The sequence below is a fragment of the Teleopsis dalmanni genome, chromosome 2, assembly GCF_002237135.1.
Source record: "Teleopsis dalmanni isolate 2A chromosome 2, ASM223713v2, whole genome shotgun sequence".
Taxonomy (NCBI): Eukaryota; Metazoa; Arthropoda; class Insecta; order Diptera; family Diopsidae; genus Teleopsis; species Teleopsis dalmanni.
Genome location: NC_051847.1, coordinates 67,634,436 through 67,651,202, shown reverse-complemented (window position 1 = coordinate 67,651,202; position 16,767 = coordinate 67,634,436). Strand labels below are relative to the sequence as shown.

At 34.2% G+C, this 16,767-nt stretch overlaps 1 protein-coding gene across 1 annotated transcript; it reads left to right on the top strand.

Annotated features, from left to right (window-relative positions):
- The first annotated feature begins 382 nt into the window (after positions 1 to 382).
- LOC119674767 (mucin-2) lies at positions 383 to 14,258 on the top strand. Its single transcript, XM_038085924.1, has 2 exons — positions 383 to 762; positions 7,661 to 14,258. The coding sequence occupies exons 1-2, from the start codon at positions 383 to 385 to the stop codon at positions 14,085 to 14,087; spliced, it is 6,807 nt and encodes a 2,268-aa protein (XP_037941852.1). The 3' UTR covers positions 14,088 to 14,258.
- Positions 14,259 to 16,767: the final 2,509 nt, after the last annotated feature.

The window sequence follows — 16,767 nt, the reverse complement described above, 5'->3', positions numbered from 1 at the left end:
ATTTATTTTATTTTTCATTAACGATGTTTTAATTAATTTTCCTTTTGTTCTTACAGAATAACAGCGCATCAATAAAAGGCAAAAAATACGAAAAAAAAGGAATAAACCAGAAGGATACAATAAAGACATTATCGGCATAGAGAAAAAAATAAAGAAGCACAGAAAAAGTTTTCCAAAGGTCGCTCAAAATAATAACAAACCAAGTAAACAAAGTATAGCAAATAGAAAAAAAGTGAAAAAATCTAAATAAATTTTGTAAAAGAAAAAAGGATATCAAAAGGACATACGCTTTGTCTGAGTTTGTAAATACGAACGCAGTATAAATAACAAAGCAATGCGCTTCCATATTTATTTCCTGGCATTGGTGCTATACCATAGCCATATGGTCTGTGCCTATCCGCCTACATACTCAGATGAACCACCTGCTATAGATGATGGCGATGACGGTGGTGGTAGCTACGGCAATATTGGTGGTTATGGTTTCGGTTCGACTATAGAATTGAGCGAAAAAATACGGCCCACCATAAAGACAGTTACAGCTGCTAATGCATCACCAACAAAAGGTAGCAACACAAAGGATTCAACAACAAAACAATCAACCACACATATGCAACCAGCATTTGCCTATGAGGCAACTGTGCCGCCGCATGTTGAACAAAATCCATTGAAAGACATTTCAGTCGCTACTAATGTCAACAACAACAATAACAACTACAATGCTGAACAGGATGGAGAAGCATCGAAAAAAATTATTGGCTCCAGGTTAGTTCTTTACCAACCCAACAAATTTTCTAATTCACAACTTTAGAGTGGCACTTTTAGTTATAATGAAATGCATTTACTGCTTGCCTAATGAAAGCGTTAGACTGTAAAAAGGTTATTGTGAAGTGCATTGAAAGTACCTTTTTGATTTTCGATTAATTTTTAATATATTGCTGTACTTACTTCATAGTTTTGAATACCTCGTCGTGCATTTCATTACACAAATATTCGAGTTTTGTAATTTGAAGTACATAATTGACCAGAAATGGTAAAAGTTTTAATTAAAATGAACCGACAAATTTTAGATTATGTTCCTTTGATCTTTATAAATGTATCTGTAATATTTATGCTATCATATTTATTGAAAAAAAAAACGAATGAATAGTATTTTATCTTCTGATATTGGCAAAGTTTAATGTGAAATTGAGTTGGTCGAATTGTCATTAAATATGGTAAATTTTATATTAGTTTTGGTTTCAATTCGAAACTTTTTTTGTTCCACAAACAAAGTAATATGTTATCATCGTATGATTTAGTACAGATTTTAAAAAGAAATTTATCGAATATGTAGTTATGAATATGAAAACTGTACAATTGGGAGATATTTATTAACTGCAGCAGTTAAAAAAGACATCTATTCAATGTAACGGGAGATAATATTGAACCACAAAATTTTGTGGTTTATTGTTATCTTTGTCATTTACTGCAAATAAATTTATGAACCTCAAATATCTTGTTTTTTCTCATTAAGACATTTGTAGTTTATACGATTACTTTAATATATATGTTATGACTGTTTGAAACATAACATATAAACCTGTACCAATACTATACTTGCACGGTTTAAGTATAAAACTATTATTATAGTACTATACCTACCATATATACTATATATACTATATACTACCATATATAATTGTGTTTCATTAATTGATTATATTTTTGGTTGTTTAACCATCCCGCCCTGATGAAGAAGTTCAAACACTTCGAAACGTTCACAACTTTCTATAAAAATGTACTACATATAATGAAATAAATTTGAAAACTACACAAAACGAGATTTTATTTTAAAAGTATTTAAGAATAGCTTTTAGAAAAAAACATGTATAATTAAAATAAACAAACTCTTAGGAAATAATAAACATATTCTTAATTATCCATTTAGATTGTACTGATTCAACTTTATTTCGAATAAAATGAAAACTTTTACTTTCAGTATATTATTTTTCTATTTACATTAATGTGTTTCTCTATTCATATCTATAAACAATATGACTCTAAGTCCATTTGAGCCAGATAATGGCCTTTACGACACCATAGCACTCAACCCTCAGCACAACTTTTTTTTTTTTCCAATAAGTTTCTTACTAAAAGCTCAGTTAGTCGTTACGTACCGTAAGGATTTAAGTCAAAGCGAAATACACAAGTATGGTTGGTTATGCGTTTCGCTTTGGCTTAAGTTCGCTTAAATTCATACGGTACGTACCCTCTAACTGAATCATAAAGCTGAGACCCTAACTGCATTCTCAAAATACGCACGTATTTCAATATTAGATATTATATCGTAGAACAGCGGTAAGCAGTGATTCTCTCTCACTCAGTGTCATCACCGTAGCCATATTTGTGCTGAAAGAGCTATAGTGGTTAACAAGATATCTTTTTTATTGAAATCTTTTTAGCAGTACTATAAAAAAATTGCTTTAAGATTAAGCACCAATTTAATTGATATACACATCCCCATGCATATATAAAAAGTAATGCTATTTTCTCAAGTTTTTATTTTAAATATTTTCCAACATTTCTGTTTCTGTAGTTGATAAATTTCTTTAGTATTTATAAAATTTTAATCTTAAATATTTTTAGTTGTTATTAGTAATAAATTGCTACTGAATTTTGCTACGATATTACAGGTTACCGCCAAACTAAAGATCACCTTCGTTCCGTATAGCTAAGATAGCGCCGTCCCTTCTTAATAGATCAGAGCTAAGTTCGTTGATAGTTTTTCTGATGAGTCATTATAGCCTGCATTATGATTTCCAAAAAATGGGTTAGTCTGTGGTCTGATGTGTGGGTCTTCTGTTTAAAAATGGATAAGAGCTTTAATTACATACTGTGCAATGGTCCTTAAAAAGTATTTGTATAATTAACAAACGAACTCTTAATACACTTTTGATTTCTTTCATAAATATATAGAGAAAACTCTATTTCTTCTCATCTCTTCTTACTTGTATGTCAATCTTTCCAATTAAAAATTTTAGTTTTAAACTATATATTACATATAGCTCTATTTGATGTGCTTTAAGAAGTTTAAGTACACTAAATGATATAACTCTAAGTATACTTTTTGCTTCCTTTTTAAATATTTAGACATAGCTCCCTCTTTCTATCTCTATCTATTTGTATATCAATATAAAAACGACAACTTCAGACCATATAAATATTATATGGGTTGCTCTGAAAAATATATGTACACTTTTTATTCCATTTATAAAAATAAATATTTATCTATCTTTCTCTGTCGCTATTTGTGTGCCAATTTTTCGAAATAATATAATATTTTTTACCACGTACTACGGTGATACTAGTGTAACGACATCCTCAGAGGCAAAACTATATCTATTTTTATAGTATATTTCTTCTTCCAAAAAAACTTTAACGATAATTTTTGAAAATAAATGATGGGCCTTGCAAGAAAAAAAACTATTTAAAATTTAGAAGGGTTTGAATAGAAATGAAAAGACAACAACAAAAATATTAGTTAATTTATTAAAAATAATCTGACCATTCAACGCTGTTTCGAATATTGCCAAGTACTTATCATCAGTGAATATTCGAATTTTTATTTAATTAGTTTATAGTCCGTATATAAGTGGTTATGAATACAAATGCCAGGCTTAGAACTTGTGCCTGTCAAATTAGAAACGATAACTTATAGTGTTTTTTTTTGCAAGTAACCAAGGCTACACATATGTTATACCAATTCAAGTTAAACCAATTCAATCCAATTATACCAATTCAATATCCATGTTAAGCATTTCTAAAAACTGATTGCATTATTTTATTTTAAATCATTTTAAGAATTTTTTTGTTAGAATTTCCATAGTAAGTTACTATGGAATGTCAACATTTATTGTTTTATCGGTTACATGTTTCATATCCTTTTAGAAATGTATTTCCTATATGACATATTCACTGTAAAGTCAACCACTAAATGATTTGACTCTTGCTACCATTAGGCAATTACGTGAAACTGTTTTTAAAAATTTCAGTTGGATTTACTTATTTAAACCCATAATTACCCTACAAAAATGAAATATTTCAACATTTCCGGGCATAAACCAACGCAGTGAAAATTTGTCAATTGCAGGACCATCATAATAAATCCATTTCAAAATGTGCACTGTTTCGGAACTGCAATAAAACACTTAATAAAAATTTTGATACGCCGTTAGGCTGCTACCATATTTTAAGGTTACAAAACCTAGAACTCGTTATGACATTTCCACGTACCACGCACCGCAATTCACAACTAGCATTTTCAACGTGCAAATTTAACTAGCAATTTTGCAAATGGATTTCGGCAAAATAATTATCTTCTTTGTGTAGCAGAGTTGCCAACAGATCACCGCCAATGCCACAGACATTTTCGAGTTGCGTTCGCTGTCAGCATGAGTACACATTGTGTTTGTGGCTGTTTTGAATGGAAATTTCGAATGTGATTAGCCCCGCAACTGAAAAGTAAATCTTAACCAAAGAAACCAAAAAATAGTAGTTCCACGAATCGAGTGGACATTTTGAAATGAGTTGTTACACCACGATGCCAATTGCAAGGAGGCAATTGTAGTATTAAGTGAATGCACACTGTACCTGATGACTGGACAGAACAAATTTAAATGGAAAACACTGTCGACCGTGAGTTCTAATGAAAGGCACGTATTTATTTAGGTTGGAAATTTTGGATTTATTTTTTTTTAAGCTTCCATAGTAGCGGTCATACTAAAGTTATCATAGTGGTAGTGTCCTCTACACTCGAAAAATAACACTTTGGTTTGTAAAATTAATAATTCTGGGTATCTAGTCATATCATTTGCTGTGCTCTCTAAGTACCGCATAGGCACCACTAAGTAAACCAGATCACAAGTACAAAACTTGAAAATTATTTAATTAAATAATTTAAATAATTATTGGTGTCATCATATAGCTATATAATGTAGCTATATATAGATATATAATACCAAATCGGTATTTGCGATTAAATGGTAATATATATATAAGTATAGAAATCCCACAAATCATGAAGAGAAATCGACTGAGATGGAGTTGCTTTATAAGGTGAAATTTAAAGTAAATACAAGACAGAATTATTGTTAGAATGAAATTTATTTTATTACAATCTAGAAGATAGTTTCATGGAATTTAATCTTTGCATATGATTTCAGTCATATATTAGCTGCGGCTGTAAATTATATGCTCCATCAGATCAGTTCAAATTTTGACTATTTTTTGCAAAAAAATGTGGTCGTATGGCGTCAATGGTGGCATAAACATCGACTTCCAATGCATCAATACTACTGGTTTGTAATGACTTACAAATCAATGACTTAACATGGTCTCATAAAAAGTAATCGGGAGACATTTAATCACACGAATAAGGGGATCCGAAACCAGGATCACTTCTGGGAACAAAGTTTTTACTAAATTAATTTCGCAATAAATCGATTGTTAAGCTCGCTGTATGGCAAGTTTCGCCGTCTTGTTGGAACCAAATGTCGTCGATGTTTTGGGTTAGTTTTTGGAAACAAAAGCTCAGTCAGCATGGTTCCATAGCTCTCGTCATTCATCGTAACTGCAGTTTCTTCTTCATTCCGAAAAAAAAGAAGAGCAATGATGCCGCCAGCATATAAATCGCACCAAACAGTCAATTTTAAAGGATGGATGTTAGTTTTCATTTGAGAAGAGTAAAATTAATGCGAAGCGATCAATAACTACATGAATTGCTTGCTCACTAGGCCAATTATGTTGACCGCAAAATGAACGAAGTGTTCGATGAAAGCAAAAAAAATGATTTTTTTTTTTGAAAGTAACAGACATATCCTTACTGAACAGACATATCAACAGACATGTTTGACATTCGCTGCTGTCAAGCTATAGTTATCGATATCGATAGTTTTTATGCATCTATAAAATCACCCGATGAAAATAAGTTTTAGTAATCAGCACATCCACCAGGACATCCAGAGAGTAAAGTATATTCTTCGCTGATGTTCTATCAAAATTTCAAGTGATTTGGGCTACTAAATCCTCAGTCGTAACATCAAAATTGACTGTATATTTGTATTATCGAGGTCGACATTCATTTAAAACATTTTTTTTCGAAAATCGTATATCATTATCATTGCTCAAACCGTGGCAAAATTTATAAGTGGCACAGGCTTCACCATAGTCATGAGGAGTTCTGTAGAACAAATTATATCAAAACTATGTTTGAATTTTTCAAACGTCAACTATTATCTTCGTTGAATTTCATAAGTACGATCTAAAGGACATTCATTTATATCGATTTGATTGAAATTTTGAGCTGTTACTGATATTGTCTGCAATCTTCTAATATTTAGAAACAGAAAATGTCATATATATTGAAAAATTGAGTAAAAATAACAAGTATGGACTGCATTGAGTAATACTATCATTCTGCATAAAATATTTATGTACATATTTATGGAATAAGTAGATTGTCTTCCATATTGGACACTATTAAGTACATAAGGATTTAAAGAAAAATTCTCTAATTTATTCATTCTTATACATACAATTATTTATACCTAGGCTATTCCCAGGAGTTTCTGTCTAATTATTGTTATTTTTATTATTTTAAAAATTATTTTCTTAATTTGTTCAAGCAACAAATTATAATATTAAAATATTATTATTCCTGAACTGAATTTCCAAACGACTAAAAAATATTTGAATTGCTTTCGGCTCTTGATAATTGAGTAACCTCTAAGGTTAAAAAGTAATTATTTTTGATGCAAAATACATTATGTATGCCCCCTAGTTAAGCACTGTTATGACGTCAGTTCATCATAATTTCAACATCATCTTGCATGACATCAGTTTTACTCTACTAAACTCAACAGTTCACATTTATTTTTGGCAAGTGATGATGCTTCAGGATACGCAATCCAAAAACGTTTACCACATGAAACGCTTTTAATTTTTCCATTAAACGTGCAAGGAAATTAATCTTTTTTTGATAAAATATGGTATGTTTTAGTGCGATGAAAATTAATTTATCTCCAACTAACGTAAATTTGCCATATGAATGATGTGATGGCTTCTAGTAAAATTAGTACAAGCATTTAGTTTCACGATTAGGATAAGATATTTTTCAAAAAATTTTCCAAGAGTTAAACTAGCCAAATGTATTAATTAATATATTACTTTGGAAAATGCAAAAAATTAGGCAAAAAGTGGTCCACGAAAAGTTTCGAACTAAATAATCGTCATTATTATTGTTATTATTAATATGTAGATAACCCCACCCAATGCCATTTAGTCGTTTTGTTATGCTTAAAGCAGTTGGCTTAACCAAACCTTAAATTTTAGGTAAACGTCAACACCTTAAGTCAGTTTAATACCTCAGATAATAAATCCTCTACTGAAGATCTAATTAAGGTTTCCTTTCTAAATTATTCTCTTATACTGTTAGGAAGATTTTCTTATTGCCTTATAATCCAAAATTTTAATCACATAACAGCAGATAGAACTGATATATAACTTCTGTCTCACTTACACATAAAACTTTAATACTCTAAAATAAATGAAGTTTTCATCCAACTAATATGAATCATTGATTAATATAAAATCTAACAAATTATTTCGAATTTTCATTTTTCAGTGTTGTTACATCCGTATCTGTCATTCTAAATGGCAACGAACCTGAATTCACTGATGCGGTTGGTCAAAAAGTACCCAAACCACAACCATCATTACAAGTAGCAAGTCCAATTAATTTACTAAATCCAGATCGCTATGAATTCTTCACATTCGATGAAAATGGTGAATTAGTAAAACGCCTGATGACTATGCAAGAAATTCAAAGTATTGTTGCAAATGGTGATGGTGAAGGTCCAACCATTATACACACTCCACCTCTAACAGAACGCGATCCAGAAAAAAATGTTGAAGATATTGTCAACAGTGTGCAGACTGTGCTTAATAAACAAGTGGAATCATCGAAAAATGTGACTAAAGATACTTTACCAGTTTTAGACACTCCAGACGTATCATCTTCTTGGTCCTTAATATTGCCAGCGATATTTGGTAATACTGGTGGCGATATTTTCCCACAACAAAAACCACAACAAATTGTTATGACGCCAGATTCAGAGCTTGTAGAAACGTCGACTAAATCTGCACCAACACGTGTCACCAAAAAACCACAAAGAAAGCGTAAGCCCGGACAAAAACGTAAAACAACAACAGCGAAGCCAACACCACAAGTTGTACAGGAAGAGCTAGGACCACTCGAATCAGTTTACACCGGCATTGAACAATATCAAAATATCGCTTCAAATATGCAAAACTTTGAAGGTTTCTCACAAATGCACATGCAACCGATTTATGAACAAGTACCTGAAACTACCACCAAACGAGTCTTTGTCAATAATCAAGAGATGATACAGACAACTGTTGATATGAAACTTGCAACCACCACAGAGAAATTAGTACTTCATGATGAACTGCCAAAGAAACCTACTAATGTTGGACACAAACATCCACCAGTACATCAACATAAGAAACCCAATAATGGTGAAACCACTAGTAAGCCAGTACATACAAGCACTACCAAACGACCTCAAGTTACACACAACAAGCAGAAAGTCAAAAAGAAGCCTACAACTACAACAACTACTCCAGTACCAACAACAATCACTACAACTTCAACAACAACAACCACTACAACAACAACGACGACAACACCTGCGCCAACTACAACCACAACGACAACTCCACTACCTATCACCACAACAGCAACACCACCAGCTTCAACAACACACAAAAAGAAGCGTAAGAAGCCAACACGCCAACCTATACATAGTTCCACAAGTACCGGCACACACGTCAACTCTACAACTACTGGTATACATGGCGCACCCACGAAGCCTCATCTGACCGCTAATAAACGCAAACCTACATCAAAACCAGGACTACAGAAGCATAAGCCAAAGCCAACACATCAAATACATGACAATAATAAACAACATCCCGATTTAGCAACATCTTCAACGATCAACCATGAAACCGCACACAAACAACAACAGGTAGGACACCGTAAGCGACCACGCCCACACAAGAAAACCACTACTACTACCACCACCACAACAACAACTGCAGCACCCGTTATTATTGAGGAACAACCAGCTTCAAATGAACCAATATTGATTGTTGAACAGAACTTCCCTGGCCTTAGTCCACAGCTTTCATTATCAACAAATCCAATACGCTCTGGCATTAGCACAAAGATTCCTACTGCAGAGGCAACTACAAGCACTAAACTGTACACAACAACGACAAAAGCAACAACAATATTCCACACCCCAACTCCAGCAACTTCAACATCATTCTTTGCTGTTACTTCTGGTTATCCCGTACCAGTTTATAATGTAGAGCAAGAACAGGAGATAACTGAAGTGGAATTCGATAACACGAAAAAGGAAGAACTGCCATCATATGCTATTATTCAAAATAAGGTAGACACAGCTCAGAAGCCACAGCAGCTTGCCGATGAAGATGTAAATGCACATATCTCGTTTGACCAAATTGCACAGAGTCTTAAAGATGACGCAGTCACTAAACCAACTGAGCCGACATATGAACCAAAACCAACTACTCCACAACAAAATTATAATACCGCAGAGGAAATAAAAGAGACAGCTACTAAACTACATACAACTATTGCACCAGCCATTGCACCAGAGGTTACTACCACTCTAAGTCCACTCACTCTCTATTTGGAGAGCAGTACGAAGACTTCGCATTTTGGCGATGAAGAGGGTATGACCAGCCGTCCATTTTCACATACAACTTCATATCCTGAAAGTGCTGAGGAAACAACGATTAGTGAAGAAGATAATACGCCTATTGTTGTCATCACACCACGTCCACATTACTTCGCCATAACAAGAAAACCAGAACCATTGTCTGATCAAACAAACAAGATTGAGGAATCACTGGAAAGCACAACAGTTCCACCAATCTTTGCAGATTCAGCCTATACCACTGTTTCAAGTGCCGAAGAAGAACACGAAACTTATGTTACCACCACTGAAAAATCAACAGTTGTTCCAACTTACTTCCAAGCTTCATATGAGGAAGAAATGAAAACAACTATTGCGGAAGCTCCAAGTACAAAACGCACTACGCTGCCAGCACAAGCAACAATTAGCTATTTCAACGATGTGGATGAGACAACTACTGCTGCATATACCGAAAAGTATCAACAGGAAACCGAAACTAACTATGAGTCAACTGAAAGTGATAATGAAGATTCGGGTTATACAACACAATCTTTCCTCAGGTTACCAGTTGCAGTGCCACAAAAAATTGATAGCATTTTAGCTAATGAAGAAGATACCACAGATGTAGCTCCATTAATAGCTGATCTCAAACCACACCTTAATATGGAACTGATTAAACCAATAGAACCCATTACAATGTCCGACTTCCAAACACAAGCTGCAACAGTTGCTTCAACTCTAGTAGATGGTTCCAATACTTTAGCCGCGGACATAATTATGAACTCCAACGAAACCAAAGATGAATTGGCTTTCCTTATGTCCGATGTCATACAACAGATTTCAAATCAAGATCATTATAAGCCAGTCAATGAAAATGACAACCGTCTAACAAACTTTGCGCAACTTAATTCCTCATTCCTTTTGAAACCAATTGTCGTTTCTAATACACAACATAAAGCAGAAGTACTTACGGATCCCACTAAACTTAGTGATGAAGATCAGCAATACGGACAGCAAACACATCAAACACTTCCTAACAAAACTCCAGTAACACAAACCACAGCTCCAAACAAAAAGAATCCACTTTTAGAGGCCACAACTTCAACTGATAAAATACACACAGCAAGTGTAGTAGTAGACAAAGAAAAGGAAGAGGGATATGTGCAGAATGTTAAGAAAGTAATTAGCACTACAGCGGCGCCAATATTTGATGAAAAAACTACAACATTTAAAGTACCCATTCTGTCCCTTTCTCAAATATACGCACAACAACAAGAAGACGAAGATAACATGGAATTATTGTATGAGAAAGAAAAGGACAAAACTACAGAATCTTCTGTGAAGTTGCATAAGCCTGAGACTTTTGAAAATACGGAAGAAACAAAGAAAGAAGAGGTTCAAGCTGCTAACGATTATACGAATGCAAGTAAAGAGGTCACCTCGAGTGAAAAAGAAAGTATTGAAAAAGAGAGTGGTGAGCCAGAGAGCACTGAAAAGGAAGAATCTACTGAAATGGCAGAAACTATTTCAAATCAACTACAAAACAACAAAACTGAACCCGAAGTTGATAAAACTGTAGCAATGATAAATGTTATAATGCATACACCACAGGAACAATTCACGACTGGTGATTTCAGTCAGACAACGACTCCAATACCTGCCAAAAAAGTTATTTCTGAAGAAGAAGCACCACAGCAGAATTATGCTATCATGATCAATGCTAACGAAAACTCTGACGAACTACAAACCGCAGCACAAAACTATCTGCCAGCATCCAGCGAAAATATTAACAATAAGGATTCTGAAGAAGGGCAATATGCAACAATGATAAATTCCAATGAAAAGGATGTTAGTACCAGCAGTAATGAAACACCAAACAAAGAAGAATCAATAGAAGAACCAGTAAACTACCAACAACAAGCAAGTAACACTGAGATCGATAGTGCAACAAATGCAGCCAATATACAACCACAATATATTGCACATCCAACTCCAAACACAGAATATGAACAGCAATCAACAAATGCAATTGAAGTAACCGAAACTATTGTCTTAAACTCACAGGAGGAATCAGGCTCAGAATCTATAGAAGAATCGACAGAAATACCTGGTCAAACCACTGTTGTACTAAACGAATCAGATATAGTGTTAAGTGCTGAAGATGCCACAGAAGTTTATGAATCCACTACTTTAAGAAATCAGTATGATGAAGTTAAGACAAGTATTGAAGATGTAAAAGAGCAAACTACTGAAATTTCAGAAGAAACTGACACTGACAATTCCAATGAGGACCCATATGTAAAACTTGGTGAAACTACTGCTAAGCCTATTCAAGAGAATAAGTTACCAGCCAGCTCATATGATTCTGTTGAAGACTCACTTAAATCAAAGCCCGAAAATGCTTACGATACATCCGCCTCCACACAATCCGAAGTTACGTATACTGATTCAATACACTCAACGCAACCACAGCAAATAGTAAGCACTACCAAAACAACAACAACTGTAGTGCTGCCTGCATCAAATTACGATGACCAAGCCGATGAAGAAGACTTAGCAGATCAAACAACTTACCAAGTACCAAAATTACCTACTGCAGAGAGCACTTCAAGTACCACCACTACAACTACAAAGACAACTACAGCGAAACCTACCACAATAACGACAAGACGCTTGAATACATTAAAACCAGTCTCATATTATAAACAGCCATCCATGACAGCTTATCATCAAGCAAGTCCACCAAAGGTTATTGCTTACTCCGCAAATACACAACAAAACCGTCCTATGCAGCGTCCCGCCTCACTGAATAATTTAATGGCAAGTTCAGCACAAGCCACACGTCCACCAGTTAAACTGGAGCCAAGTCCAAATCACTCTAAAGGCTTGGAAGCTTCAACAGCAAGCTTAAGTGAAGACATAACCGAGTTTGCAAAACTCTGCAATGAACTGGCTTTCAGCTACTGGAAGTCCATAACATCAGAGAAGATTAGCTCAGCCAGAAGTTTGGTCATATCACCATTTGCATTAACATCTATGTTATCAATGATGTTCTTGGGTGCACGCGGTGGAACTTCTGGAGAAATGAACGAAGTACTTAGGTTAGATGATATGGTCACTTTTAATCCGCATCTCGTATTCAAAAATATAACTGAGTCCGTAGAGAGGGCATATGATAGCGATATTGCAACAACTGCTTTTGTACGTGAAATATTCAGTGACCGTGCAAATGGCAAAATACTACAATTCTTCAAGGAGAAGACACAGCAACTTTACGCAGGACATGTAGAAGAAGTCAATTTCCATGTGGTCAATGATATAATACGCAGACGTACAAATTTATTAGTGAAACGTCATACAATGGGTAAAGTTTTAGAGTATCTGCGTACGAACAGTGTTTGGGTCAATGGACCATTAGCAACAATTTCAGCTAATCTCTTTCAAACTGATTGCTCGCATGGTTCTACCAGTGAACGTGATGGTGAAATGTTCTTCCAAGTACATCCAACGGTGCGACAACGTAGACTCGTGCCCATACCAGCTGTACTCTACAAGAGTGGTTTTACTGCTGGTTATGAACCAAAATTAGATGCAACTATTGTAGCTTTTGGACGCCTGGAGGATACTGTCAGTACAATTTATGTTATGCCTGGACATCAAAGTTCTATTTCTCCAACAGATAATTTGGAATTATTCGAAAAGGAATTAATTGAAACAGCCTTTAGTAAAAATGCTTGGAGCAATATACTCACTTCATTGATGGATCGCCCTGGCATGGAAGTACAACTACCACGTTTCTCACATCGTTCATTTGTGAACGCTTCACTTGGTTTACAAAAAATGGGTCTTAAGGGACTTTTCAATTCAGATTTAGCTGACTTACGTGGTCTTACTGGTACTGGTAATAAAGACATATACCTCTCCGATATGATACAAATTAATACATTCAGTACTTGTGGTGAGGAGAAAATTTCTGATCATCATCATGTTGAAATGTACCCCGCACCACCACTACGTAAACGTAACAAAGATGTTGATGCCACAGATGATGATGCCTATGACTCATCAGAGTCTGTAATAGACTTCGGTTCTTTAGTGCATGAATCCGCTTTAGGACGTGGTTTTTATGATGATTTACTTGATCCAAAATACTTAGAACTACCATTGCCATTACGTCCACGACAGGCGCGTGTACCGGATGCGCCTAGATTACGTTTCGATAAACCATTCCTTTATTTTGTGCGCCACAATCCAACAGGCATGATACTCTTTATGGGTCGCTTCAATCCCAGATTATTGCCATGAACTTAATAGCATTTTAATTGCGCTTTTTTACCGCTTTATCACGAGACTTTTCAATTACAGGAATCCTGCCCTTTCAGTAGTTCGTGCCCTCACCCCTACTCTCTCACACTAATCGATTTATTAATTGATTTGCCAGATTGCAAGTCAAAGCGCTGCCGCAAATTTAGCAAATTTTTAGTTATCATATAAGTTAATTAAAGTTTAATTATTTTATAAACAAGAAAAACAAAAACAAAAAACAAATAAATAATTTATACATTTATACACAGTTGTGCCTTAATCACGAATCACTGTGCTTCCACTCCACGTAGCATTAATGGAAATTAATGGAATTTTAATTTGGCAGTGATTCAAGATTGATGCCAGCGCCTGAACGCGAATTATTTATGTTGGCTTAACGCTCGCATTCGTTGAAATTTTTTTATTATGAATTTTATTTAATTTTATTATATTTTTTACACTAGCATTTAAACTATTACTTTTTTTGTTAAACAAATAAATAAAATTTATGATTCGTTTTAAATATAATTTATTTATTATTTTTATATTTATATGAAAGCTTGAACGGCAAACAAAAGTGTATTTATTGCATAGAACAAATTTATTTAGAGAATGAAACACAATTAAAAAAAACAAACATTTTTATATTATTTAAGTATGAAACTGATATGAAATGATATTTTTAAGAATCAATAAATATATTTAATTTTAATAAATGAAAATCAAAATTGTTTTTATTCGAAATACACCAGTAAGTCAAACACTAAGTAGAATAAAAAAAATATAGAAACTTTGATCCAAAAATCAGAGCAAATAGAATTTGCAGATGTACGTGAATAATAACTCCATGCATTAATTCTACCTTTATACACTTTGAAAATAAATTATACTTAAATAATACAACACTACTTTACCCAAAATAAGGCTAGAGTTTCTTCAATAAACGATTTCAAAAGAGTGAACCTATTAAATGTTGTGCATACCTATATCCTGCCAGAGATTCAAAGTTTTTATACAGTAATAATATGGACCAATAGGCTTTACTGGATCCTTACAAACACCGATATAACCAGTTCTATCCTAGCCTAGCCATAGTTTTTTTAAAGTGATTTCCTGCCATTAAACTCATGATCACGGTGCAACGATAAACGCCCCCATTGAATTTTCACAGAATTCTGCCGGTACCAACTGAAGCTATATCCTTGCATATAGTTTTCTGTTTAGCAGAGAGCGAAGCCCAACTAATATCTCTACTGGTTTGAGTTACAGCAAATCAAATCAAGTGAAAGGAAATGCATACAGTCATTCTACCCACTCTACTTTGAGTTTTAACCCTAGCTGATTCGTCACCTCTTTAAACGAGCCCACCTAATTTGGTCAGGATAACCAAAGTTGTGAGCTCTGACTCCTGTCGCACCAAACTTACATCTTCCAACGAGTGCCGCAAGTGAAACTTACTCACTACCATTTACACCCTAAATAGTATTAGATGAAGACTAATCGGTAGTCACCTCTTTTGATTACCATTCATTACCTCGGGACTATTCTAACTGCTTCCCCATTGGGCTATTATACAGTCTAAATTGTTAATGACAACAACAAAAAACACTGTGCCGCTAATCAGCGATGCTGTTGCAGACAGTTGTACATTTTTAACGCCTACCTGTACCGCAAGAACCTAAAGAACGTAACCTAAAGAAACCAGTTGGTTATTAAATAGTATTTGGAATTCCCGATATTTTAACATTATTAAGCTAGATGATATAATACCGTTAATTACAGTATATCGTAATTAAATTACTACTAGACTGAAAAAGTCTATCTGCAAATGTGAGTTGAATGTATGATAATACTACTTCAGACAGTAAAAAGTATCACAGCCATATAATTGTACATAGACCACTAGACAGCAGTATCAAAAAAGTCATCAATTTAGAGTTCATAAAGCAAATGTGTAAATGTACATTACCATCAACATTACGAGAATGGAGTAACAGAAAATCTTTACTTGACCTTCGTTCTAATAAAATCATATAATAAAAGTTCCGTAAATTATTAAATGCAGTCTCAATATATTCGGTTGCAATATATAATCCCGGTTGTGATTTCGATTTCCCGGGCACACCGATTAGACCAAGGATTCTAGTAGAGTTAATTAAGATAGAGGACGTCCGCAAATTCGCTTAAACGATGAGATGAACAACGATTTGAAGGTGCTCAGTACTACTACTGATCGGACTCGCTGGTGGAAGCTACTGGACGTGGTCAAACACGACACGCCTATACTGCCTAACTAAGTAAGTAAAAGTAAGTCGTGTAAAAGAGACCAACAGTAAGGGTCTAGCAGAAGTATTAAACAGACCTGACTTCTCATTCACAAGGAAACTATATTCAAATGTAGAGCTTGAATTGGTACTGGCGGAATTCCTTGGAATTTCAAGTAGGCAGTTAACAGCTCGTCGTACCGAATTGTGTTTTAAGAGCACCGTATCTCTTGTTAAGCATTTACGACAGGTTATCACTTTAAATAATTCTGTATTTCTGCAAGGCACACTATCCCGAAAACTAAAATACTCGTACATTGACATTTACTGTGGTATAAAAAGTTTTACAAAATTTATGCTGTCTTTATATGCGCTATCAAATGGGAGTATTTAGGAAATCGACTACTAATCAACTC

Bases quoted from the DNA above. Each gene is read 5' to 3' on its own strand.
- LOC119674767 (XM_038085924.1), top strand. From the start codon at position 383: ATGGTCTGTGCCTATCCGCCTACATACTCAGATGAACCACCTGCTATA. The intron at 763-7,660 runs GTTAGTTCTTTA...TTCATTTTTCAG, and splicing joins AAAAAAATTATTGGCTCCAG to TGTTGTTACATCCGTATCTG.